The sequence below is a fragment of the Phalaenopsis equestris genome, unplaced genomic scaffold (assembly GCF_001263595.1).
Source record: "Phalaenopsis equestris unplaced genomic scaffold, ASM126359v1 Scaffold000202, whole genome shotgun sequence".
Taxonomy (NCBI): Eukaryota; Viridiplantae; Streptophyta; class Magnoliopsida; order Asparagales; family Orchidaceae; genus Phalaenopsis; species Phalaenopsis equestris.
In genome coordinates, this window is record NW_018164644.1 from 3,651,076 (window position 1) to 3,677,414 (window position 26,339).

General features: G+C 37.1%; 1 protein-coding gene across 2 annotated transcripts in view; it reads right to left on the minus strand.

Annotated features, from left to right (window-relative positions):
* Positions 1 to 255: 255 nt before the first annotated feature.
* LOC110022846 (kinesin-like protein KIN-UB) overlaps positions 256 to 26,339 on the minus strand; it is a 107,007-nt gene continuing 80,923 nt past the window's right edge. For both annotated transcript variants that reach the window (XM_020721968.1, XM_020721967.1), the window contains 5 exons: positions 21,695 to 21,820; positions 21,400 to 21,525; positions 15,168 to 15,311; positions 1,077 to 1,205; positions 256 to 805 (listed from right to left, as the gene is read on the minus strand). In XM_020721968.1, the coding sequence (XP_020577627.1) occupies positions 645 to 805; positions 1,077 to 1,205; positions 15,168 to 15,311; positions 21,400 to 21,525; positions 21,695 to 21,820 (686 nt within the window). In that variant the 3' untranslated portion in view covers positions 256 to 644. The remainder of the gene's footprint in view (positions 806 to 1,076; positions 1,206 to 15,167; positions 15,312 to 21,399; positions 21,526 to 21,694; positions 21,821 to 26,339) is intronic.

Sequence of the window (26,339 nt, forward strand, 5' to 3'; positions counted from 1 at the left end):
ATCCAAACAGTCCAGATGCGTTTTCAAAATATCACCGCACTAAATAAGCTGCCCCAAACAGACCCTAAATAATACATTGCTCTAATTATACATTCTCCTATTTTGTATTTTTCATCCACAAACATTGTTATATTTTCTATTGCAGAAAAAAATAGATAAATATAATCTCCAGACACAATTTTCAAATATAAAATAAATGAAAATAAAGCAAAATGAGAACAAAATAGAACAAGCCAAGAACAAACATTTTTTTGGACACTCCTGCAGCTGGAAAAATATGGTTCCGGATTATAGAAATAATATGATCCCACATATATTCTTCTCCAATCAAGCTTTAAAACCATTCTTCTCTTAACCCTTGTCATATACAAATTTATACAAAACTTGGGCTGCTAATATGGCTCAACTGGAAGAACTAATCAGGATCAAAAAAGGGAAAATTCATACAAATAAATGCATATAGCTTGCATTACAAATTCAAGGATTATGAATAAAGAGAGCAATTCCTAAACTCCATTCATAATGAGAGAATTGATTCTGATCTTTCCTCCGAACTCAGGAAGATTTTCTGAAGAAAACTTGAGATTGGATCATCTGCGATTCCTGGAAAAGCACAGATTTTGTGCTTAAATGCAACAAACCGATCAACACTCGATGCGCAATCGTCGTAACTCGGCTTGAAACTTGGGACTGGCAGTGAGAGTTTTGCGAGCAAGCATCCTAATGTCCTCTCGAGAGCAGTCCCTCGAAATGCGTACTAGCTCCCACAGGGCGCCTTCAGTGATCATATCCTTGGCATTTACTTCTGGAAAAATAATAATGAATGAAATATTTAGTGATGATAATGAGTTTATGACAATCAATAATGCTCTTTTAGGGGCTGCCTGGTAATGGATTTAAGTGGGACTTCACTTAAATTTTGCTAGACAGTAAAAATGACAGTTTTAAATCCTGAATTCCATAAATATGGTTCTTAGTTTTCTTCTCAATTTTGCCTATATGCTGGATTTAGTAAATCCGGATTTACACTATTTATAGTAAAAACAGTTCGGTCTGAGGATGCGTAAATTACGTACCATGTTGTGCCAAGTGACATAGGGCGAGCTCAATGTGGCGCCGGATTGGAGCGGCTTCATTGTTGGCATTTTTGACTATCCAGGGGAGTGCTCCATCTTCAATTAGACGCGAACATCCGGTATTGTTTCCTGCAGTTGATATTTGAAGGTTCAAGTGGTGAGTTATAAGTTGATCTTATTGGCATGGAGAATTGAGAAGAATACTAATATCATCAAAGCAATTAGAGATGTTATCCCATAAAAATTTAAGTTATGTTACATTATATTTGACACTATTAGGGGCCAATATTCTTTATTTATAAATCAAAAGATTGGACATTTTAGATTATTACTTCTAGATTTGCAAATAAAGACGTGACATCAGGAGAAATAATTGAATCAGGATATCATAATATGTTGTCAGGACAACAAGATAAAATAAGAACATGTTAAAAAAAACAGTTATGATTATATCTTTTCAATGTTTTAAGAAGAAAACTACGTTTTCTATTTTTATATTAAATAGGTTATCTATAATCCTCAAGTATTTGACTTTTTACAATTTATAAATGAGTTTTTTTATCTTGGAATATTCACATACATTTTTTTTAAAGATATCCGCATCAAAATTTCGTGGGATATGGCCAGAAATATGCAGTCCTTTCTCATAAATGATTTTTCAAGTAGGGATTCGTAAAATCCTTTCTTGGGTGCAATGCAACTAGCGAATTTGAAGGCTTTGACTAGAGTTTGCAAGCAAAAGACCCCTCTCGATCTCTCTATTGAATTTCAAGCAATCTAAACTCTCAATTGCTAGTTTCTTGAAGAATTGGCAGCGCTCTAGAGATACTACTTAATAAAAATAATGATAAGACAATCCTAATTATGAGATTGGTCTCGGGGTTTTTTATTTTCAGCATGGGCATCATATTTCTTCTTTGAGTGTTTAGCAGCAGGCTCTGCTGGGGCTCCCAAGCAAAAGAGACCCTCTTGACATCTAGGGCCTTTTAGAGAATTGGCGGTTTCAGATATTTAAGATGAGAACATTATGGTGAGGATACTTGGTTTGTGTTCTAAAGACTTTATTTTGAGGGTAGGTGCACTTGAGATTTGAGGACCTATAATTACCTTTTGTTTTGTAGATTATAGAAAATAAAACAATAGAGAACAATTCTTTAAGACTTTTTTTTTTTTTGTACAAGAAGAAATATAGAAATATATATACTTAAATAAAAAACCTAACAGTGCCGAAATACATAGTATCAGGTGGCTAGAGAGCGACCAGATTTGGTCATGCCTCTGCTGCCTCTGCCTCTAGTTCTAGGGCTTCTAGGGCAGGAGCAAGCTAATAAGCTGGTAAGATGATTGTCATTGTCAGTAGTAACCAATGTATCATTCAATATGTTCCCGAGCTAGAGTCGGTCTCCATTATTCTTCTTCCTCATGGAATAGACCTGTCATTCCTCTTCCGAAGTATCAGTCTGATGGGGTGGTGGAGCTTAAGCAGAAGAATTACCAACCGTAGTACCCACACTAGGTTCTAGTATATGTGCAGTATGAGTTGCCTCTACACCGAAAGCTTCCTGAAGAAGTGGAGCTACGAAGCTCTCTTGATTATCAGTCTGAACACTATCACTTGTAGGTAATAGTCCATCAGTATTGTTTTCTAGGGGGTTTGAAGGTGCTAGCATCACATCACTCGCAGTAACAGTAACAACAGTGTTATGGGAGGGTTCCTCAGGGGCAACAGACACCTCATATCTGGTCTTCCCCAGGTGGAATTAAAATGTCCAGAGCAGTGAGGTTAGACCTACTTTATTCACTTGAACTTTAGATTTCAAATTTGGATGAAACTTGTGGCATTTATCAAGGACATGACCAAACATCTTACAGTGGGTAGAATATGGGGGTTTGTGCTCCATGACCAATTGTTGTCAATAACCATTATGGGTTGTGCCCAGCCAGACTTCAATAACATCAGATAAAGTAATATCAATTTTCACAAGTATTATGTCCACCGAGGGTCTGGTTAGGTTGAAAGTAGACATACCTAGCTTCAAAGGATCCCCAAGGAAGACCTCAATAGAGTAGAGAACATGATGGTGAAAAAAATGCAGTTTGAGACCAGGTAAACTAAACCATACCGGTACAGTGTGAGTTTCATGATTTGGGTCAGAGAGAAGCCCAACAAGTTGGGCAGAGAGTGAAGAGGTCGGGGCGCTGCGCAGAAGACAGTAAACCGCAAACAAGAACCGCAGATGAGCTCGACAGAGTCGAAACCTTAGTTTGACAAAAGCCGCACAGAAGAACAGTGGCGAGATGACGCCTTAAAATCAGGAAACGGAGCGGCAGAGCGTGATCGACCCTACAACATGCAGAGAGCAGTGAGCACAAACGCAGCTCGACGAAGCAGACGACAGAAACAGTGGAGCGTACCCCCTTCTTCTACAAGCGTGGAATTACAGCAGAAGAGGCTAGGGTTCGCCGTGAGGCGAAACCCTGGCAGACCGTATATATATATGTGTGCACACATGATATTACACAATATGAATAAATAAAAATATTGAAAACTCAGAGAAATGGATTAGCACGTGAATTGCAATTCAAAACTTAGAGAAATAGATCTAATGATATAAGGTTTTGATCTGTGTGCATAAGCTTTTTTTCTATATAATTGGAGAGTGAGTGGACCTTATTGCAAAAAAAGAGACGTGAATTTAACACCTCAAATTGGATGGTAGATATAAAACATTTTAAGTTTGTCAAAAGGTTTTGAATGTGGAGCTGCAGTCATTTAGTGAATATGTTGATCAGTTGATTTTTTATAGGCATACGAAATACAGACCAACCCACTTTTCAAAATTTCTTTTATAAGATGCCTATCAACCTCAAAAGATTGTGTGCGCACTAATGATGGTCAATTTATTGTCATAGTATATTTTTATAAGTTTTTTTCATTTTAGTTTTAAATGTTCTAATATGAATTCGATCCATTGACGCGGAACAGATCTTTCACGGTCTATGAAACTCCCCCTGTGATCACAGAAGGGGAAAATGACGAGGACGTCGTTTGATAGCAAGTTCTACACTATTTTTTGTTATTTTGATTTTTTCTTATTTCTTTATTTATGATAATGGTCATTTCAATTATGAGACTATTTATACATGTATTTTGATTGTTTTTGAGCCTTAGCTTGGTTTTACGCAGTGTTGTAGCATCTTTGTTTTGTAAGTAGTGTTTGTAGCTTGCCCAGAAACAAATGGTGGATTTGCCTCAACATTTGTACCGACCCGTTTCAATGTTCGACTGTTGTTTCCAAAAGATCAAACATCAAACTATGTTGAATCTGCTGTCCAACATCAAAATTCACCTCATATCCCCTTCCAAATCCGTCGATAATCCACATTTTCTCTTTCTTATTATTCCACAACCACTTCCTCGCAAAATTCCCTTTCTAAACACCTTTCAGGAGCCCTAGAACTATGTCATTTAGTATTAGAGTCCGAAAAAACCGTAAATTTTTAAGGCTTTCAAATAACTCAAACTCTCACTAGAAAAATTGTCCTGACACTTACAACCAAAATCTTAAGCACTCAACAAACCTTTGACCAACAATTTCCTTTTCATTTTTCATCGAAAATTCCATTGGAAGCCGCCAAAAAAATGCTCTCAACAAAGTATTCAGGAAATTATTACGGAAAATATACAGTAAAAAATCCCCTAACTCCAACAAGAACTTGTTGCCTTTAAGAGAAGAAAATTCAGTGAGATTGTCATAATCATGACAGTGACTTGCTAGATTGAGAGGAATTTTATCCCTTCCACCAAAAAGCTTAGAGTGACGTAGAGTAAATGTCTTGTCTAATTGGCATAAAATATCAAAGAAGAAGCTAAGAATTTAAAGTAAAGGTGGATTTAACAAATTTTAACAGTTGCATATATCCGAACGAATTCATTGAGTGACTTCAAATAGTGGAATGAATTTTTCAGTACAAAAAAAATTCCTCAAAAAAAGAGTTAAAATAATAGTCATCAAGCTTGGGAATAATGCATTCTTGAAAATTTGAAGTGCTTATGGTAGTGTGTCAGGAAAAAAAAAATCACTACCCGATTGAAGATAAAAAAAGAAATGCATCACAACGATCATATCCTGCATTACCGAAAGAATATGTTCATAAAACATCAGAACTTGTGTCAGAGAAATTCTTCTTTAGAGGAAAACATTGTTGAATTTAATCAACTCATGCTAAAATGTGAGTGGGTGGAACCAGAGGAGCATACAGTAGTGGAGTATCTTTAGAGGATTGAGGCCTTCTATCAGTACAGTTGTAGCTGTATTGGTCCTTACCCACTGTACATATCTTAACTTTGAATGTGGAGACACAACAACGTCATTAGGTGACCGCCACACCTTACTGGTCGAGTTCAACCCCAGGTTCAAGCATTAAATATACATCTAGTGGAGCATCCATGTTGACCCCGCCTGAGGAGAAACAAATCTAGAGGGGAAAAAAATGAAGATGACCAACAAACCCAAATTCTAGTCAGAAAGTGTGTTAGGTGCAAAAACTAGCACTAATTGTCCTAGAAGATAGTGAGTATACAGACCTTATACCAAACACAAAACAACCCATGCTAAGAGAGTTTTGGATGCCCTGCCGAAAAGTTTCTCTCTTTAGATGTCACCACTAAAAAAGGGTCCAACATGCCATAGGTTTCATTCCAAGGCCGGTTCTTCCCAATAGATTTGTCAAGTTATAGACTTTAATAGTTTGAGGCTTGGTTAGTGAGAACACTCGCCTATGTGCGATTCTAGCTCTAGTTGTGCCAAAGAAAAATGGTTATTTATTCTACCATAATAGACTTGGGATAACATAGGTGTTCAAAGTTGTCAAGGATGAGCATGAGCATAGATTTTGTACTTGAGTTATCTCAGAGACAATAAAACAATGACTTTGTCATGATAAAGATAGATCGATTCCGGAAGCATCATGGAAAGAAAACAAAGCTCCTCCCATTGAGGGATAGTGATGCGGATCGGATCTCTTGTAGTTCCACAGGAATTTCGACCATCGTGGGAGGGGGAATTAGTCAAGATGTCGTCTCGTTAGTGATTTCTTGTAATTTTTTTTTTCCGATTTCTTTATTTCTAATTAGCGTCCTTTCTATTATGAGACTATTTATACATTTAATTTATGATTTTGATTATTGACTTGATTTTATGTATTTTGGGAGAATTATTCTCCGAGTTTTTGCTCTTGGGGTTGTTGTAGCCTCTTCCTTTGCATGTGATGTGTATGTAGCTTGCCCAAAAACTGGTTGTGGAACCCCTTCGCTGATTCGTACTGCATTGTTTCGCCATTTGACCTATTCTTTTTAGCATTCTACCATAATAGACTTGGGATAACATAGGTGTTTCAAAGTTGTCAAGGATGAGCATGAGCATAGATAGCCAACCAATTGCGTTGAATTTTTTGTTCAACTACATATTTTGCCTCATATCTCTTTCAAAACATCGTTGATAACCCATGTTTTTACTTGCTATTTCACAACCATTTTCCCGTTAAATCTTCTTTCTAAACATCTTCTAGGAGCCCTAAAACAGTATCATCCATGTAAGCTTACATATCTCTAGAACAATGGCTCTGAATCGGCTTCAACACTTGATATTGAAATCACAAACAATTTCTTGTTCCTCCATGTTATAGGATATTTCCCCCAAATTTGATATTGTCTTGCATCAACATCAGCTCATTCATCATCAATGTCTAATTTTTGTCATGATTCAGTTCAAGTTTCACATAATTCAGTTATACCTTTCTCATAATTTAGTTATATCTTGGGATATGCATAAAAAATATACGGTCCTATCTCACAATTGAGTTACACCTTGGGATTCCTAAAATCCTTTCTTGGGGGCAGCACAACAAGGGATTTTCTATTAAATTTAAAGCAATCTGAACTCCAAATTGCTAGTTTCTTCAAAAAGTGGAAACTCCATTGTTAATTATAAGAAAATTATGGTAAGTTAATTTTAATTATGACATTATTCTTGGAGTTATTTATTTAGAGCATGTGTGTCATATTTCTTCTTTGGGTGGGTTGCATTAGGCAGCTTTAACTTCCCGACTATGGTTCGCAAGAAAAAGACACCCACTTGACATCTAGGGCTTCTTAGAGAATTGGCAGCGTTAGATATTCAAGATGAGAACATTGTGCTGAGGCAATTTAGTGCGTTCTGAGAGTGGTATACTTGGGATTTGGAAGGATCAATAAGAATTTTTTCTGTACGCTATGGAAAATAAAACAACAAAGAAAAACTCTTAAAGAAATTTTTATTCTTTTTCTTTGTACAATAGATGTAAATATATACACATATCCAAGAGGTATTAAAAAACAGGAATAAATAAAAAAAGAGAAAAATTAAGAGTTTGGTGGTTTTACGAGAGGCACATGGACTGCGGTTCAAATGTCAGAGAAAGTATTCTAATCATAAAAAACCATGAACTATGCGCATAAGATTTTTGTTATAATTGAAGAGTGGGTGAGCCCACTGTGAAAGAGAGACGAGAAATCAACACCTACCACAAACAAGATTGTAGAGATATAACATTTTATCTTTGTATATATTAGTTTTGAATGTGGAGCCACAGAGTCCTGTGGTGAATATATTGATCAGTTAATTTTTTGTAGGCACATATGAAATAAAAATCAATCCACCTTCCAAATTTCTCTTATGAAGTGTCTATCAATCTCAACATGTTTTAGTACAATTATGTTGTACTTGTTTCTGTGAAATAGGATAACAAATTTGTTGTTGAAGTATATTTTTATAAGCTCTTTTCATTTTATTTTTAAACCACCTTACAAGATTTTGATCCATAGAAGCTCATATATCCCTTGAGCAATTATTTTAAAATCAACTTCAACTATAGATATTAAAATCACATAGTATTTCATGTTCCTCTAAGCTATAGGATTTACCCTCAATACCGTATTAATAGCCTGAAGAGAACTTTTCTTGCACTTGTAATCCAACGTAATCTATATCTGTGATTCTTTCAATTTATATGTTATTATGCCTTTCATGTTCTTTGTATAAGCTATTTAAGAATTCTATAAGCAGCTCAGGCGTGTGAATCTTTGGAATTGTGGATAATTAACTGATTGAGCTCATTTGAATGTGACGGGCTTGAGATAAGTGGATTATTTTTTCTACTCACTTTTTATATTGTCTTGTATCTACATCAACTCCCTCATAAATGTCTACTTTTTGTCATGATTCAGTTGGAGTTTCACAAAGCTTGCACTCTATCATCTTTGTTTACTTTAAAAGGCCTTCAACATATTTTTGATAAAGAAAAATATTCCTTGTTCAAGTTGAGTCAATTCTATGGCCATGCAATATTTAAGTATGCTTAGCACTTTGATTTCAAACTTCTAGTGAGGTTTCGCATGAGAGCTTCTTTCACGTAATTTTTCATCACTTATAATAATCATATTGTTAACATATATAATAAATATTAAGATTTTATCATCAGAGGAGTGATTTATTAGTAGCCGCATTGGTTTTGTTTGTACCAACTCCTATCATAGCCGTCATAAAACTGTCAAATTAAACTCTTAAAATTTTTTTCAGTCAGTACAAGGCCTTTTCAACTTATCTGATTCTCTTTTAAAGAGTTATCAAATTTTGGTAGAAGATCCAATATAAACCTCTTCTTCAACGTCCACATGTATGAAAGCATTTTTTACATTATATTATTGTATATGTCACTCATGATTTGTTGTTAAGGATATAAAAATGCTAATAATGTTAATTTTTTATTTTAAATGAGCAAATATTTTTTAATAGTTAATCTTATATTTTGAATATATCTTTTGGTTACCAATCTTATTTTATACTTTTCCAGGCCTCATTCCTTTATATTTGACTATGATCTCAATTTACATCCCATGTCTTCTTTCCATTTGGTAATTCAATGATCTCATGTGTATGATAATTTTTCTAAGATATTCATTCATTCTCTTATTGTCTCTTACAATTTCTATCTTCAAATGCCTTAAATAGAAATGGAATGGAATTAGGTTTGATGTTGAAGTTGGTTAAGAACATTTTTTGAAGAAGATTTATAAAATGTAGTGCAATAGACGAGAAGTATAAATTGTAGTAGTTTGTTCGGTGTTACCCGATAATGGTCTCAAGTCCATGATCTACCAAAAACTATGGTTGGGCTTGTTCTTTATTGATAGAACCAAATAGATAAAGTTTGTAAACACCTTATAGTTGAAGGAATTTGAGCTATAGGAGTGTCCAAATAAAAATATATTCAAATTTATCTTCAAGTTCATAATTCACCCCCAAAAGATGAATTTGAGTGAAAAAAACTATGAATTATATTAAAAGTGACATCCATTAAAGTAATTAACATTTTCAAAGGTAGATGATAGCATTAATACATCTTTGTCATGGCAGAATATCCAATGAATGCATACTTGAAAGCTCTAGGATCAAAATTTCCCCTTTATTTATATATGTGAATATAGGCAATATATTCAAAATTTTTAAGATGAATCCTTGAAATATTGTCGTAGGAAAAAGCTCTACTAAAAAAATTATGAGAATTTGTAAATCAGTTACTTTGGAGAATATTCTATTTATAAAGTAGATAGCTATTAAATAACTTATTCCTAATATCATTTTAGTATTTGATAATGGAGAAGTGTCTTGGTGATCTCCAAAATATGATGATTTTTCCTTTCCATCAATCTATTTTGTTGGAGAGTATCAGGACAAGAATATTAATGAATAATATCATCTGTCTGAAAGAAAAACAATAATGTGCAATTAAAATAATCACGTGCATTATCAATCCAAAAAAATTGATCTTAGAGTTCAATATATTCATTATCATGACAGTGAATATAAATAATATTTTTACAACATCATAAATATAATTTTCTTTATCAATACATTCATGTCATTCGAGTTCAATCATCATAAATATAACAAAAATCAACAACTCTAGATATTAGTAATTTTAGAAGAACTTCATATATTAGAATAAAAAACACAAAAAATTAAAGGATCTAGAGTTGTTATGAAGAAAAGAAACACAATGATGGTTAACAATTTCATAAGTTTCACATAGAAAATTTTTAATGTTTATATTGATGAAAAAAGAAGAAAACAAATGCTAATGATTTTAAAAGAAAAGAAACCTAACCTATAATGGTGTTTAGATAATATCGGTGGTGTGAGGTGAAGGAGCATGAAAGTTGATCTCAGTCCTCAAAAAATAAAACCCATTATTTCTCTAGTTAATCAATCTTTCTCATAGCGATATCTTGAAAAACACAATGATTGGTAAAAAAAAATGATATTACTGTTATGATCTTTGATAAATTTGCAAATAGATAAAATGTTAATGGTAATGTGTGAAACAAGCAAATATTTTATTAAGAGTCAATAACAAGCCTTTATCCCACTGAGTGGGGTCGTCTACATGAAACATTTTTCTCCAATGCATCAAGAATTTAAAGGATTCATGTCATGTTTTTTTGACAAATTTTATACTGATTGTCGACTATATTCAGAGTCAAAATGAAAAAAATTAAGATGTCTCATTGTCCTACAATATTTGTTATGGATCAATCTGCAATCTTTATTTTTAAATTGCTGAGAAAATATTGGTATATTCAAAATATATTGGTAGGGTTCATCAAGTGGTCAATGACCCCTATATGACTCAAGAAAGGGAATAACTATTTGGATACTAAAAATATAAGAATTAAAAATCATATCATTGTGAGCAAGAGAGAAAAACTAGAATAGTTATTCAAAAGAATTCAGAAAACCCCAAAATTTCTCAATTACTTCAGAGTTAAATTCTTTTGACTACGCTAATCAAGCACAAGCCCATCCTTTTTTTATTTTTGTCATTATTTCTTCTATAATCTTAGAGCTTTTCATATAGCTTCTACAATGAATTTTAGGATGATGTTTCTTTTTATTGTAGTTGTACTAAAGATTGTGTTCAAAGAAGGATTTTATTTTATTTTTTATATTTTTAGAAAGTTCAATGGCAGAAGCCACTTACCTTTGGTATTAAAAAAAACTTCATAATAGGTGTCTTAAGGGCATATCTATTAGGGCTGTCAAAATTGTCAACCAGGAAAGACAGAAATCAAGCAGGTAAAATGGGAGTTTTCTATAATTAGAAGCTTCCTTATTTAAATTATGCTTCATTAGAAGCTTCCTTATTTAAATTATTTTCAATATCTTTATTATGATTTATTTCCCTTTTAGTTGAATATTTAGATTAGGAATATATATTATTAAGTTACTTCAAATATATTATGCACTTTATTTTGTACATAAAATAGATTGTAAGATTATTATTTAATGGAATGAAAGCAAAGTTAAAAAAGGCATCGAACATATTCAGAATTCAACCGATTTTTCTCAAAACTTTGACAAAAATGGCTCGTTTGTGAACAACTCGTGTTCAACTCGTTTGTTAAGTTAACGAGCCGAACACGAACAAAGATTTGATCGTTCGTGTTCGACTCGTTTTGACTCGAAATAATATTTTTTTTTTTCTTTTTTTTTCTTTTTGTTGATGACGTCGGTGGCGATCTGCTATGCTAGGGTTTCGTCCGATGGCGAAACCCTGGTTTGATTCGGCCTTCAACCATTCACTCGTGCTCGACGACGACTACGAAGGACTTTGTGCTCGTCCTTCACGATCGTCCTCTTCTCTTTCGCTCTGATTCGGCCTTCAGTGTCTTCTTGTTGTGGTTTCGTCTGTCGAGTTGCGGTTTCGTCTTTCTGCTGCGATTTCGCCTCTGCCTCGTCGAGCTGCGGTTTGTTCGTCAAGCTGAGACTTCATCTCTGCGCATTCGTCATTGCGGTTTCCTGCCTTCTGTGCAGCTTCGCCCTAACCTCTTTGGCTTGTCTTTTTTGCCCTCTGCCCAACTTGCAGGACTTCTCCTTGTTGTGATGGAGCTTCCTTCTTCTTCGGTTGAACCTGACAAAACCTCATTTGCCCACGTGGTGAGTTATTCTCAGGGGGAGACAACGATTGTCTTCCCCTCAAGTTATAAGAAGAATCGTGATGGTACAGTGATTGTCCCTTCATTAAGAATGTAAGCAGGAAAAGTGAGAAGACAACACTCTTTTTCTCTGAGTCAGAAATTTCAACATTGACTGACAAATTCAAATTTGCTCTTATTGGTAGGCAATCCTCAGGGGGAGATGGCGATTGTCTTCCACTTGAGTTATAAGGAGAATCGTAATGGTACAGGAGATTATTCCTTTATTAAGAATGCAAGCAGAAAAAGTGAGAATGCAACACTCTTTTTCTTTGAGTCAGAAATTTCAACCTTGATTGACAAATTCAAGTTTGTTCTTATTGGGAAATTTCAGTGGGGACACCCACCTATGGAAGTTATCAGGAAAAGAAGTTATCAGGAAAAGTTTTGATGACCTCAAATTAACAGGAAAGTGGAAAGTGGGGCTCATGGATGGAAGACATGTTTTGATTCAGTTAACCATGCCTGAAGACTACACTTGAATTTTCTCATAAAAATATATGAACATTGCTGACAAACCAATGAAGCTACTCAAGTAGTTTCCTGATTTTGACCACAATCATGAATCTCTTACTGTACCAGTATGGTTTAGTCTATCTGATATCAAATTTGTTTCATCATCAGGTTTTCTACTCTATTGATGTCATACTTGGGGACCCTATGAAGCTAGATCTACCAACTTTCAACCTTACCAGACTTTCTGTGGCCAGAATTCTTGTGGAAAGAGATATTACTTTGTATGATGTTATTGAAATTTGGTTGGGCACCACAGATAATGGATATTGACAACAAATCGTCATAGAGCATGAACTTTCTTATTGTTCTCATTATAAGATGTTTGGGCATACCCTTAATAAATGTCATAAACTTCATCATAATTTGAAATCTAAAGATCAAGTGAATAAGAATGGGTCTAAGGATATATATGTTCCACCTGGAAAGAAAACTACAACAAGACAGGATTTGGTGTCTAATTCTATTGCCCCTGTGGACTCTCCCCATGAAAATACTGTTTTTGCGATCGATGAGAAGCTGGAAGATCCTGTTAAGCAACCTAAACTTTCAAACCCTATAGAAAATAATAATGAAGAACCCCTACCTACACGGACTGATAATCAGGAGAACCTTGCAGCTCCCCATCTTCAAGAAGTATGAGGGGTAGAGGCGACAACGCTTATCCACATACACTTGTGAGCACAACTGTGACAATCTTTCTACTGCAACAGTACCACTTCATCCGAATGAGCAACAATATTAGGATGAGGAATGACAGATCTACACTTCCAGGAGAAAGAAGAGGAATAGAGATCTACTTGAGCTAAGGAATCTAATGGATGATACTCTGGCTCGTTTGGGCAGAGGTACACACCTCACCAATCTGTTAGCTGGTTCCTTTCCGAGAACTAGAAACAAAGGCAGAACTAAAGTGGGTCGACCTGGTTGATCGTATATGTACCATCTACTTTTGGGTTTTAAGTTTTTTTTTTTCTTTTCTTTTTGTGGTGTTGTATCGTATGAGTTCCGTGTCTATGTGGGTCCACTCATACAACATATCTGTACCATTTTCTCTTCAATAAATTTGTCTTGGACTTTTTAAAAATATATATGTATGTATGTATATATATATATATTGATGAGTAGTATTTTTAAAAGTATTTTTAAAAAATTAAATTGTTTAAAAAATTAAATTGACTACAAGGCTACAAAGACTTATAATTAATTAAAAGTATTAATTAAAAAAATAGAATAAAATTATTAAATTAGATTCAAATGTTGTTTTAATATAACAATAACTTTTAAATCTTGCCCTAATCTTTAACATCTTATGACTACATGATTAGGGTTGTCAAAACAACTCTTTGTTCATGAACGACTCGTGTTCGGCTCGCTAAGCAAACGAGTCGAACACGAACACACTTTTTGAGCTTGAAATATAAAGGAGTCAAACACGAATTGAGCCTAGGCTCGCTAGCTCGTGTTCGGCTCGTTTACACGCCTAGGGACTATTGATCATTATTTTCTTTCTTGCTTCTTTAACTAGTACCAAAGATAATACTTCATTCAGAGAAAAAGTTCAGAGAAGAAAGAGTTTCTTTGCTTAAAATTTGGATCTGAATTTGGTTTCATTGTTGAGTCCAACCAAGAGTACAAATATCCTCTTTTATTTTAAAAATAATTTTAGTATTATTCCATCCTCATAATATGGCATTTCGAGAACTTGATGGTAGTCCAAGTCAAAACACTAAACATTCATTGAACTAAAGCAATCAACGAAAAATAGGTTATCATGTTTGATAGTACTGAGCTTTATCTTGACATGATAGATGAGCTCAACGTCTTTCACCTTCGAGTAGCATGAAGAGAAACATGAACATCACATTCCACAATTATGTCATGATCATAGAATTTGCTTTTTCCCAAAGTATAAGCTTTGATCAATTAGTCTTCCAACAAATAACTGCAAGGAGTTGGATATTTTCCTTCTCTTTCAGAAGATCTTCATATTTGGAATTATTTTAGTTAATTTTTTATGTTCAAACGAAAAGATGTTTGAAATCCCTGAAGTTCCTCCTTGTCTAATTTTCATTATTGAGCATGATCGATACTTTTGAAGGGAAGTCAAAGAACCCAAACAAAAAAAATAAAAGGAGAATCTGAAAAGAGGAATACGGTTGTATGTGAAAAACACTAACCTTAAAAAAAATGACAAAAAATTGAAGAAAAACCCAAACCTCTCTGTGATACTATGTAAAAAATAAAGTAATAGAGAATTTCTTAAGAACTTTATTGATATTTCTTTTTACAAGAGTGAAAGTATTATTCACATGACAGAGCAATGAAAATTAAAGTTACTAATTAAGGTAAAATAACAAGGTGACACTTATTTTGAATTAGAATTATTTAACAAGCAAACAAATGGAACAACGATATTTCCTTGACAAAACAATGGCCATACGTGAGAAATAGCATAAAAAATCATGACAAAAGGAAGAAAAAACAAGTTAGAATGTTTCCACCTTGCATAGAAGCTCTAGACTCGCATTTTGCAAAGTTTGCAATTCCACGAGCAACTTGAGCGAGAACATCAGGATGCCCACATCTCACCATCCCAAGAAGTGCTTTAATGCCACCCTCAGCTCTGAGCCTTGTCTGAAGTCTATCTGTTCAAACCATAAGAAAAAATAACTACAACATTTCTCCATATTAAAATATGGGAATTAACATATATATTCCATTGACATTTGATTATTCTAATTGATTATAGATTTATATCTAAATGTTCAACAAAAATGACATACTGCATTTAACAAGAGATTTACTTGTGTGGGTCTCCAGCATTTTATAAAAGTCTCCAACATCAATAGAGATTAGAATCAATTATATTCTTCAAGCATAATAAGCACCAATGAAATATTGCATTCCATGATTCATATAAAGACGAGTAGGAGGACACCAAAAAAAGATAAAAGACATTATCCTCATAGCCAGTTGACCTCAATACTACAGAAGCAGAGCACATAGAATTACACACCGATATTCATTCTTCTCAACGGCTTAGAGCCTATTTGCATATTGCCAAACCCACCAAACAAGGAGTGTTGATTTCACTAAATAATGAAGTCTAGCGGGATGTTTTAGGAAGCTAGGCAAAACGTCGCCCAAAATTTGGATTTCCAAACAGAAAAAGCTCGACACAATAGATTTATAATTTGTATTTCTCCTCTCTTCTCAAGCAAGGAGAGCACAAAAAAACAATTTTTTTTAGTGACCTCAGTATTAAAAAATTTTATGTCAACGCTTTTAAAGGCTTCCATAATAAATACAAGCCCACCAATCAGCTAAGAATACCAAGAAACCAAAAGCATAAAGAAAAATTAATATTGTACATTGATTCCCCTTACAGTGCACCCATTAGTATCGTAGTTCATGAATAAAGAAGCTTTTGAAGATACATTTTCGGTTTTACTTTCCATAATTAAACAATGATTAGATGATTTTCTTTTTAAATTTAAAAAGAGAATCATCTGAAAATCAATGAACAATTTTAATTTATCATAAACTAAATTATTTTAGCTGCAAAAAGCCATGCAAATACATATTGCTATTTCAGAATGTGCGTCTAGGCACAAATCAAGAAAAAATTGAGCATATCATTCTCGTAAGTATCAAAAATAAAATAAAAATAAAAAATCTATACAATCAAATAGTTACATGATGAAGTCACTCCACATTACAATTTCCAAAATGAATTTTCATGCTGCGTGAAAAGCATAATGGCAGGCAATGCACATTTGTTTTGCAAAATATGCATCAGGCAAAACATTAAAGCATTTGCATTCCACGATTGACAGAAAAAATAACATGAGGGCCAAAGAATAACAATGACAAAATGTGAACAGATAAACTAGATGACCAGACCATGCTTATTGATATAGTATCCCAGAAAAATAAGATAAAACTCACGCCAAACATTCTGAAAATTGAGGAATTCAACTTGACGCAGGAGCAGTCCACCTGCTACAGTATCGTAAGTGTAACTTTCCAGAGTCGTTCCATGGTATCTTCCACAGTACCCCGAATTCCTGCAGGTGAGTGCAGCTTGGACCGTTTCAGGAGGGCCGGTCAACACTTCCTTTATGTGGATTTACCTCCAATTGGGAGTCAGCTCCACTCTTTTTTTATCCGAAGTCTATAGATATGTTGTTTTTTCATTTATTAAGAGAGTTTTTGGATTGAATTTCTGTCACGACAATCGTAAGCGCCCAGGTTTTGCATCCAAAGGCAGGGAGAGCTCTAGTTATAGCTCGTCTAACGCAGAGATCTCCTTCTCTTCCAAGGTATCAAGTTGTGTTCTAGTTATAGCTCGTCCGACGTAGAGATCCCCTTCTCTTCCAAGGTGAAACCCTGGTTTGATTTGGCCTTCAATCCATTCTCTCATGCTCGGCGACAACTACGAAGAACTTTGCGCTCGTCATTCGCAATCGTCCTCTTCTCTTTTGTGCCCAACAACGAAGGGCTTCGGTGTCTTCCTGCTACGGTTTCGCCTCTGCCTCGTCGAGCTGTGGTTTGTTCGTCGAGCTGCGACTTCATCTCTGTGCATTCGTTATTGCGGTTTTCTGTCTTCTGCGCAAGTTCGCCCCAACCTCTGCATCTTGTCTTTTTTACCCTCTACCAGACATGTAGGGCTTCTCCTTGCTGTGATGGAGCTTACTTCTTCGGTTGAACCTGACAAAACCCCCTTTGCCCACGTGGTGGGTAATCCTCAGGGGGAGACGACGGTTGTCTTCCCCTCAAGTTATAAGGAGAATAGTGATGGAACATGTGACTGTCCATTTATTAAGAATGAAAGCAAGAAAAGTGGGAATACAGCACTCTTTTTATCTGAGTCAGAAATTTCAGCCTTGACTGACAAATTCAAGTTTGCTTTTATTGGTGGGTAATCCTCAGGGTAGCCCTCAGGGGGAGACGGCGGTTGTCTTCACCTCAAGTTATAAGGAGAATCGTGATGGTACAGACGACAGTCCCTTTATGAAGAATGCAAGCAAAAAAAAGTGGGAAGACAACACTCTTTTTCTCTGAGTCTGAAACAAACCATTCTTTGTGACACCCTTGCTAGTCACCACTCAACTGCAAGCAGTACTCCTATGATCGAGAGTATTTTTGGGGCAACCTCCAACATGTAATAAAAAAAATGGGATATGTCTATTTGTGAGCGCTCTTGACAATAGAACAAATTTATAAATTTGGTTCTTTGGTTTGGGTAGCCTATGCAGGTTCACTTTCATGGATATTTGGCTTAAGGTGTTTCTGTCCGACTATGTTCGAATGAGCATTCTTGACCAATCACACTGGGTTTGTCGTGCATAAACTCTCCACATTTTTTCTCTTGTTTCTCATTTACCGTGTGTCATTGTTGTCTAGTTTCTTCCTTCTCTAAAGCATTTATATGATTTAGAAGAGATATTTATTCGAAAGCGAGTATTATATGACAATAAGACAAACTCGCGACTTCTAAAAAAAATAAAAGGAGAAAAAAATCAAAACAAACTGACTCCTAAAAAAAATAAAAAGTGAAAAATGATGAAAACAATAAAGGACTGGTGTTGGGTGATATGCGTCGGGTTGTGGGCCTTAAACGCCCACCTAGATGCTGCTCGAATAGAGGAGGCGACGCCTAGGCGTTGGCTTTGAGCGCAAATGCAACCGTTATAGAGCGGGTGCTACTCTTATTCTCGAGAGATCGGTGCATGGGCGCCAATCCAATGACACCTATTATGGAGCGCCGATACAAAGCAGTTGGCGTCTAAACACCAAGTTTGGGCACTTAAGCACACGGTGCGATGAAAAATTGACTTTAAGCAAATTTTAAGCGTGGATAGGTGAGCTTGTCATTTTCTTCTTTCTGAATTCCTTGACACGCATCCCAGTGAATGTGAGGAGTGTCGAAGAGGTGAGCTTCAGTGATTCAACGTGATTTTTTGCATCGAATCGAAGAGTGAAGATTGTTGGTGCAAGCCTTCTAAGTTTTTTCGTGTGTGTGGAGAAGAAAATTATGCTAAGTCTAAGGTGGGCTAGAATTATAGATAGAGTTGGGTCTGACTTGTGTGAGTTCTTTGTAAAACCTGTTGAATTTCATAGTATAAATTTATGGTGTTGTGGCTTCGTGATTTTTTCCCGTTCTCAGGTTTTCACACGTAAAATTCTCATGTGTTTTTCTGGTTGCTTTGATTTGTGTGTTTGTGTTTAAATTTTTGTTCTGATTTTCTCGAATCATGTAATCCTATTCCGCAACGAAATTAAAAGGAGACTCTTTGGCAGTAATTTTTCCTAACAAGTACGAGGGAAAAAGCAATATCACTACCTAGTCCGACATGAAATGGAAGATGCAGAATCAAAATCTAGTAGTTCATTAAGGGCATCAAGTGCAGATCCTAGCTTCAAAAGTAAAGAGGCTATCATCGGATGACTTTCACGCCTTACAGGTAGAGCTCAACATCATATAGTAGTAAGAGTACATCCAGGGGAACATCCAAGCCCCTGCATGAGGAGAAACTAATTCAGAGTGGAGAATAGATGGAATTAATCCATATTCTGAAATCAATCTCATCCTGAAAGTGCATCAAGTGCCACGGATTTGGGCATATTGAATCAGATTGTGCAGCCAAGAGAATGATCTCTTTCACTGATCAAGAAGCAGTTGATAAATAAATCATGAGAAAAGACGAAGATTTCAGAGAGGACTCTCTCAAATTCCAATCGAGGAGGAAGGGACACCAGCGATTCCAGCTGACCCCATGACTCAGCTGAATTAGTAGTAGTTGTTCTAGATGGTAATGAGCCTGACATCATGAACGTTCATACAAAGTACAAGTTTACGGTGCCTTGGATTGCTTTTTGTGTAGGTGTTAAAAGGAACAACATGATTGGCATTGGATGCCCAAAAGGGTGTCATGAGGAGCTAGTACCAAACACATCCTCAAATAAGAAGATTTAGAGTTTTGAGATACATAGCCTACCTCATGAGTTGCCCCTGCTAAGAGAGAATCAACATCTCAAAGACGAGAATACTTTAAGCTACTTATGGAAGATCATTGAGACTCATTTGAGTATTAAATTCAGTTCAATAGTGTACTTATCGACAAATGATCAGTCGGGATGAATGAACTACAAAGTTGGAAATCACCTTAGGATCTTTGGGGGAAAAAATTCCTATAGTGGAATCCAGATTCTTTAGGGGGAAGAAGAGACCCCATATGAGTGATTACGCTCCAGTGTGGCCCACCCTGCCCTAGATGTCATTCTAGAGTTGATTTCGTCTGACATACTTATTTATCAAATACATCCAACCAAGTATGAGTGAGAAAAATAGATTATATATTTACTTACTCGAGATTTGGCTCGTCAAAATTTTAAATCAATATGCAACTCCAACTCAAATTATGCCCCAAAATGGACGGATACTTATTCTATCAGGATGTGTTTCGGTATGACAATGCCTGCAGACATGACTTACAGAGAACTTGCAACTTTGTTAACAAGGTCAACCCGACTACAATGAGGAGACAGAAGATTCGATAAATGAGATTGAAGCTCCCCCAATCCTGGGATACTGATACAGGAGTTGTCTGCCCTGATACAGTACCACAAATGGAACTACTTACAGAAACATTTTCGTGATATCTGCTACAGTATCACAAATCCAGCGAACGAGTGTGGCTTGGACCGGTCTAGAAGGATCAGTCGACACTTCCTTTACATGGATTTACCAACTATTTCAAGTGTTGTTCACTTCTATTTCCCCAAAGTATATAAATATGATGTTTTTTGTGTTTTACAAAAATTTTGGACTGTGTTTCTATGAGGAGAGCTGTTAGCGTCCAAGTCTTACTCTTGTAGAGTTGTATCCAAAGGCAGGTGGTGTTTTGCTATAGCTCGTCGAGGTGGTGACTACGTCTAAAGGATTGAATGGTGCTCTATCTATATCTCGTTCACAAGGAATTTTTTATCTCCGACATTTCCATCCTCCCCATTCCTCCCTTGGTTGTCACCGTTGCCTTTCCCACTGTCGGAACCAACGTACCACAACCCTTCCGATGTCCTGCAACCCCAACTGCCCAACACCCTGATGTCATCCATTTCAGCCACCTCCCACCTTGATATCATTCATTTCAACCGCCTGTCTTCGTTGTCCGGCCATCCCCCTCGTTGTTGCTACCCCGAAAAAGCTCTCCCTTTATTGTCTCGTAATACCATGCATTCCCCGTCGCTGCTACCGTCATTCTCGCTAGCTACCGCAGCCCCAAACAACCGCTCCTAGCTGTTTGCTGTTGTTCCAGCCCTCCAACCAGTCTTTGCTTGAGGTATTTCAGCCGACCAACCTCCAACTTTCCCCGTTGCAGTCCCCCACAACTTCCTCTTCCTCCTACAACCATCCACCACCTCACCGCCTTCCTCCTGCCGTCCACTCACCAAACCGACCACCACCTTTGGATACATTTAGATGTGTTTACTTCTTTTGTTGTTGCATTTCCTTGTCAAGTGAGAACAATTGTAACAGCATAATAATATTTGTGTTTCTATTATTGCTTGGTTTCTCCGGATCAAAATAACACTATGTTACTCAAACAAGGTCAATTGAAAAAAAGTAATTTAGGCTATGAAACAATATAAAACGTGCAGATATCAGATAAAAAATATGCTCTGCAAAAATATCAGGTTAATGTTAACTCTAACAAAAGCCACATTTACCATTGCCACATAAATTAGCAATAGCTCCAGCCACCATGCGAAGAGTTTGAGGGTCCTCAGCATCAGCTGCAGTGATTGATAGCAAACTGATACCATCTTGCGCCATTACAAGTTCTTGGTTTGTTTCTGGAAAAGATGGGATGTTTAGATTTTATAAGGTGTATGATGGTAGTCGGAACGTAGTGCAGAAATTTTCATTGGGATCTCTAAGGTTGTCTATGACCATGACTAATGATAAAACATTATAAATAATATAAACCTAGACAACATGAACCAAAAGTCATAGAAATAATACCATTCATTGCAAGATTTGCAATTGCACCAGCCGCTACCCTGCGTATGGTTTCATCTTCTGAGCTTCTTAGAAGGCTAAGCAATGAACTAAGGCCTCCAGCTTCAACAATCTTCTCTTGATTAGCTTCTGCTTATAAAAAACAGCGAAATCAAAACACTCATCAATTAGCATGAGTAATAATGCAAAGATAAAAAAATGAATAGGTAATTCTTGATGTACACAGACATTAAAATCAATCATTAATAGCAATAATATTGATATGATATGTATACACACATAAGTGGAAAAGTTTTATGTTCCCGACTTCATAATTGATGCCGGAGTTAACCCAAATCATAATACAAACCAAAATATTATAGCTAAAAATTCAAATATGTTACAACAATGACGTTGACAATCGAAAAATAACAACACAACACAATGGAGCACTCTAGGGCTAGGGCGAGTGGTGGGTCACAATGGAGCACTCTAGGGCTAGGGCGAGTGATGGGTTGTGACTGGGACAGCGGCAGCAAAGTGTTGGAGGTGGTAGGGAGGGTTGGAAGCAGCCAACTGGAGAAGGGAGTTTGCGGTTGGAGGGTACGTGTTGCGGGAGATTGAGGGGAGGGTGGTGCGACTGGAAGGTGGCAGTGAGATTGGGGTCGGAAGAGACGGGGTGGATTACCGACAAAATCATGTAAGGGGAGTAAGAGATTACAACAGTGTGATGATATCGAGAGGGCTCGACTGGTTGCAGAAAGAGAAGGTAGGGAGTCACAGGATTGAAATATTGTAGTGTGTTACATCTGGGTTTGACGGAAATGGAGCAGGTAGCTGATGGGTTGCAGCCGAGGGGGGGGGGGTTTGCAGCCGAGGGGGGGGGGTGTGGGGGATTTGATGCCAAAGAGGCAATAGATTTGTGGTGGTGGTCGTGGAAGGGAGTTGTGGAGGATGGTGTGGGTCGAGAATAACTATCCCTTCAGATCTAGTTACAACCGAAGCACCTCTCGAACTCTTGAGAAGATCACAACCTCGGACGAGTTACAGTCGGAGTGCCTTCTCGCCTTCAGATACAGCCCTAGAAAGAAAAAGAGCCGGTGACCACCAGCTGAACAGAAAATCTGAAATCTAGAAGACCAAAACTAAACCGTAGAACAACAAACACACATATAAATAGAGAAGATGGATAGGCGAGAAATGAGAACAAGAAGAGGAGAATAATTCTGCTCAATGACAAGAGGGGCAAAAAGGCCGGTCCAACCTCATGCTTAACTGAGCCTTCTCCTGTTGAACAGATTGGGGTCGGTCCAGCCTTATGCCTCGCATCAGTCTCCAACGATGAGGAAGCTTCGACTTCATTCGTCGAACCGTCTTGCTCCTTGTCTGTAATCCCAACTTGAATAATCCAACGACGATTGCACCGTCCCCCAAGGCACCTAAGGATCTTTCCCAACTTACGAGCAAACATTCACATTGGTCCAATCTTTTGGGAGTTTACTACTGAACTGAACTGAGTCTGTGTGTCTGGCCTTTGCTGCTAAATACTCCAAAAGTTATCCATGGTCGGCTTAACCAGATCTAAAGTGGGGTTAACCTGAACCTTCCCACACAGTGGTGGTGTTGGTGATAAGATATCGACCCTAATATCCTAAAATGCCCTCCGTTGTGTCTGTCCCATGTCTAAATCTTGTGTCTCAGTCCCATCATCCCCCGTCATCACCAAAACTGGTCCCACTGATGCTGCTCTGCTAGTAAGGGCTCTGGTGATCTCGAATTCCGCTGAAGTAGGATGATAAGTTTTTCTTCCTTGTTGAAGGACTATGTGTTCTTGAATTCGCCGTGCGGACTCCTTCGATCAAACTTCCACGATCTCCCCAACAAAAGATAGCAAACACCCATAAGGACCACATCGCATGAACCTGTAGCTGCCTCACGATCGAAAACTCCACTAGACATCTCTAATCAATGCTAACTCTATTTTGCATCTTCAGCCACATCAGTGAATATGACTAGGAGTGCCTCTGAGTCATGATGCCCAACTTTTCTACCATCTCTGTGGATGTCACATTCTTATTGTTCCCCCATCGATGATAAGACTACATATATTTTTGTTCACCGTGCAGCGGGTGCAAAAAATATTGGGCAAAACCATGGTGGATCTCTAAATCCTCAGCCTGTATGATTCATCAAACCACAAGTCTCTCTTTCATCTTGTGGCAGGTGATACACTTCACCCTGTTCCTCTGATTTCTCCTTGTCGCTAACCTCCTCCACGATGCCTTGCTCAGTAAAAGATACAACTTGACTCGTCGGGCAGCTGGAGGCAATGTGCCCAAATCGATGGCATTTGAAACATTTTTTGGAGGGTATTGTAACAGGCGTGCTACTTTTCTCAAATTTCTTCTCACTGAAAATCGCTATATCCTTATCCAAATCAGCTGTTTCAACTCTTTAAAGTGTGCTCCTGTCGGTGTCTACAACTATGGGTGGCTTTTTGATATGTTTCTTTTGTCTCTCCACGTTCAATGCTAAGATATGAACATCTCTAAGTAACGAATAAGGCTGCAGCTGCACCACATTGCTGATAGCAAGCTTTAGACCCCCCAAATAATGAACTATGGTATGCTCCTCTGGCTAGACCAAATCACACCTCACCTTATCAAATTATGTCAAAACTCCTCTACAGAATGATTCCTCGGCTGTAAATGGTGGAGCCTTAGAAACATATCCTAGCAATAATGGGGTGGTAGCCTTAGAAATGAACTATGATATGCATCTCTAGCTAGAACAAATCACACCTCATCTGCAATTGATCAAACCGTGTCATAAACTCCTCTACTGAAAGATTCCTCGGCTGCAGATGGTGGAGCCCTAAAAATATATCCTAGCAATAATAGGGCGGGAGGTATTTGTTCTGCGTCGCTTTCTTCATCTTTTCTAACCTAGTAATCTTATTACAGCTTTCTATTTTTTCCTGTCTCCGTAAGTTATCTAATCACAGGAAGGCGCTCTTTCTCAATTGGATAGCTGTAAGTTTTACCCTTATATCTTTTGGCACTTCTTTATACTCAATGATCCTCTCAACTGATTGGAGTCATTCAATAAAATCATACGAATCCTAACCTCCATCGAACTCTGGTAAACTCACCTTTTGTTCAAAAATCTGTGTCCTCAAAATGATGTCTTCTCTATAGACCTCCTCTAATACTAGATTCCAAAACGTCGTGGCCTTTCTTCTTTTTCACTAAAATCATGCCTAAGGAAGGGGATGAAAATCTCTTCTCTTTCCTCTGACTTTCCCTATCACTATCGAGAGTAAATCCCTCCAAAGTGTCATCCTCAATGTCTGTCAATATCCGTTGAAGTCTGCGGATCTCCCGCTGTACTTTTCCCGGGTAGGTTCGAGCATGTATCTCCTGGATGGCATAGTTAGGATTTGGGATTTGGGGAAGTGGAAAGGGTACTTGGAAGTAAGAAATAAAATTTTTGGTTTATAGTGGATATTAGGAAACCCTAGGAAAAGACTAAGATTAAGCTAGCTCTGATGACAAATAATACAGAAATTAACTCAAACAACAACAGAAATAAAAATATTATTGTTGAAAATTAACATAATTACAACAACGACCCTGACAGTCGAAAAATAACAACACGACCCAAAGGAGCACTCCAAGGCTAGGGCAAAGTGGTGGATTGTTATCGGGATAGCGGCAGTGCAGCATTGGAGGTGGTAGGAAAAAGACAGGGAGGGTTGCTGGAAGCAGCTGCCGGCTAGAGGAGGGAGTTTGTGGTTGGAGGAGATGGGTCACAGCTGCGACTGGAAGGTGGTAGCGGGATTGAAGTCGAAAGAGGTGGGGTGGATTCACGAAAGAATCCCGTGAGAAGGGGGAGTAGAGGGTTATGGCAGTGTGGCGATATCAGGACGGCTAGGCTTGTCGCGAGAAGAGGAGGATAGGAAGGGAGTTGCGGGATTGGAATATTGTAGCACACTTGAAGGATGGCGTAGTCGGAACGAGTTATAGTCGGACCACCTCTCGAACCCTTGGAGAAGATTACCACCACGAAAAAATTACAACCAGGGCACATTCTCGCCCTTGGATACAACCCTAGAAGGAAGAAGAGCAGCTAACAGCCAGTTGGATAGAAAATTTGAAATATGGAAAACCAAAACTAAACCTAAGATAGCAAAAACACATATAAACAGAAGATGGATATGTGGTAAATGAAAAAGGGACGGGGGGAATAATTCCTACCCAATGATAAGTGGGAGAAGGGGCCGGTCCAGCCTCCTCTTGAACAAGTTGGGGCCGGTTCAACCTCAAGCCCCACATCAATAACACTTTCTACATACATAGAAATAAGACAAAAACAAGTATTTCTACATATATATTAATATATAAGACGAACTCCTTTTTACTTGTTCATATTGCTGATGTAAACATCAACTAATAAAAGAAGAATTTTAGGATTCTATCTCTCCTGAAACAACTATCTATATAAGTAATCACTGAGCCTTCTAAAATAAGAATTCCAGCCACTGTTAATTCTATGCCTTATCTCGGCATCCACTGTTCTCTCCTACTTCAGAGTTGCAATTATGTTTTTGGTGTTATTAGTAGCAAGCAGTGCATGTTAATGGCATAATCAGCAGAAGAAAAGACTATAG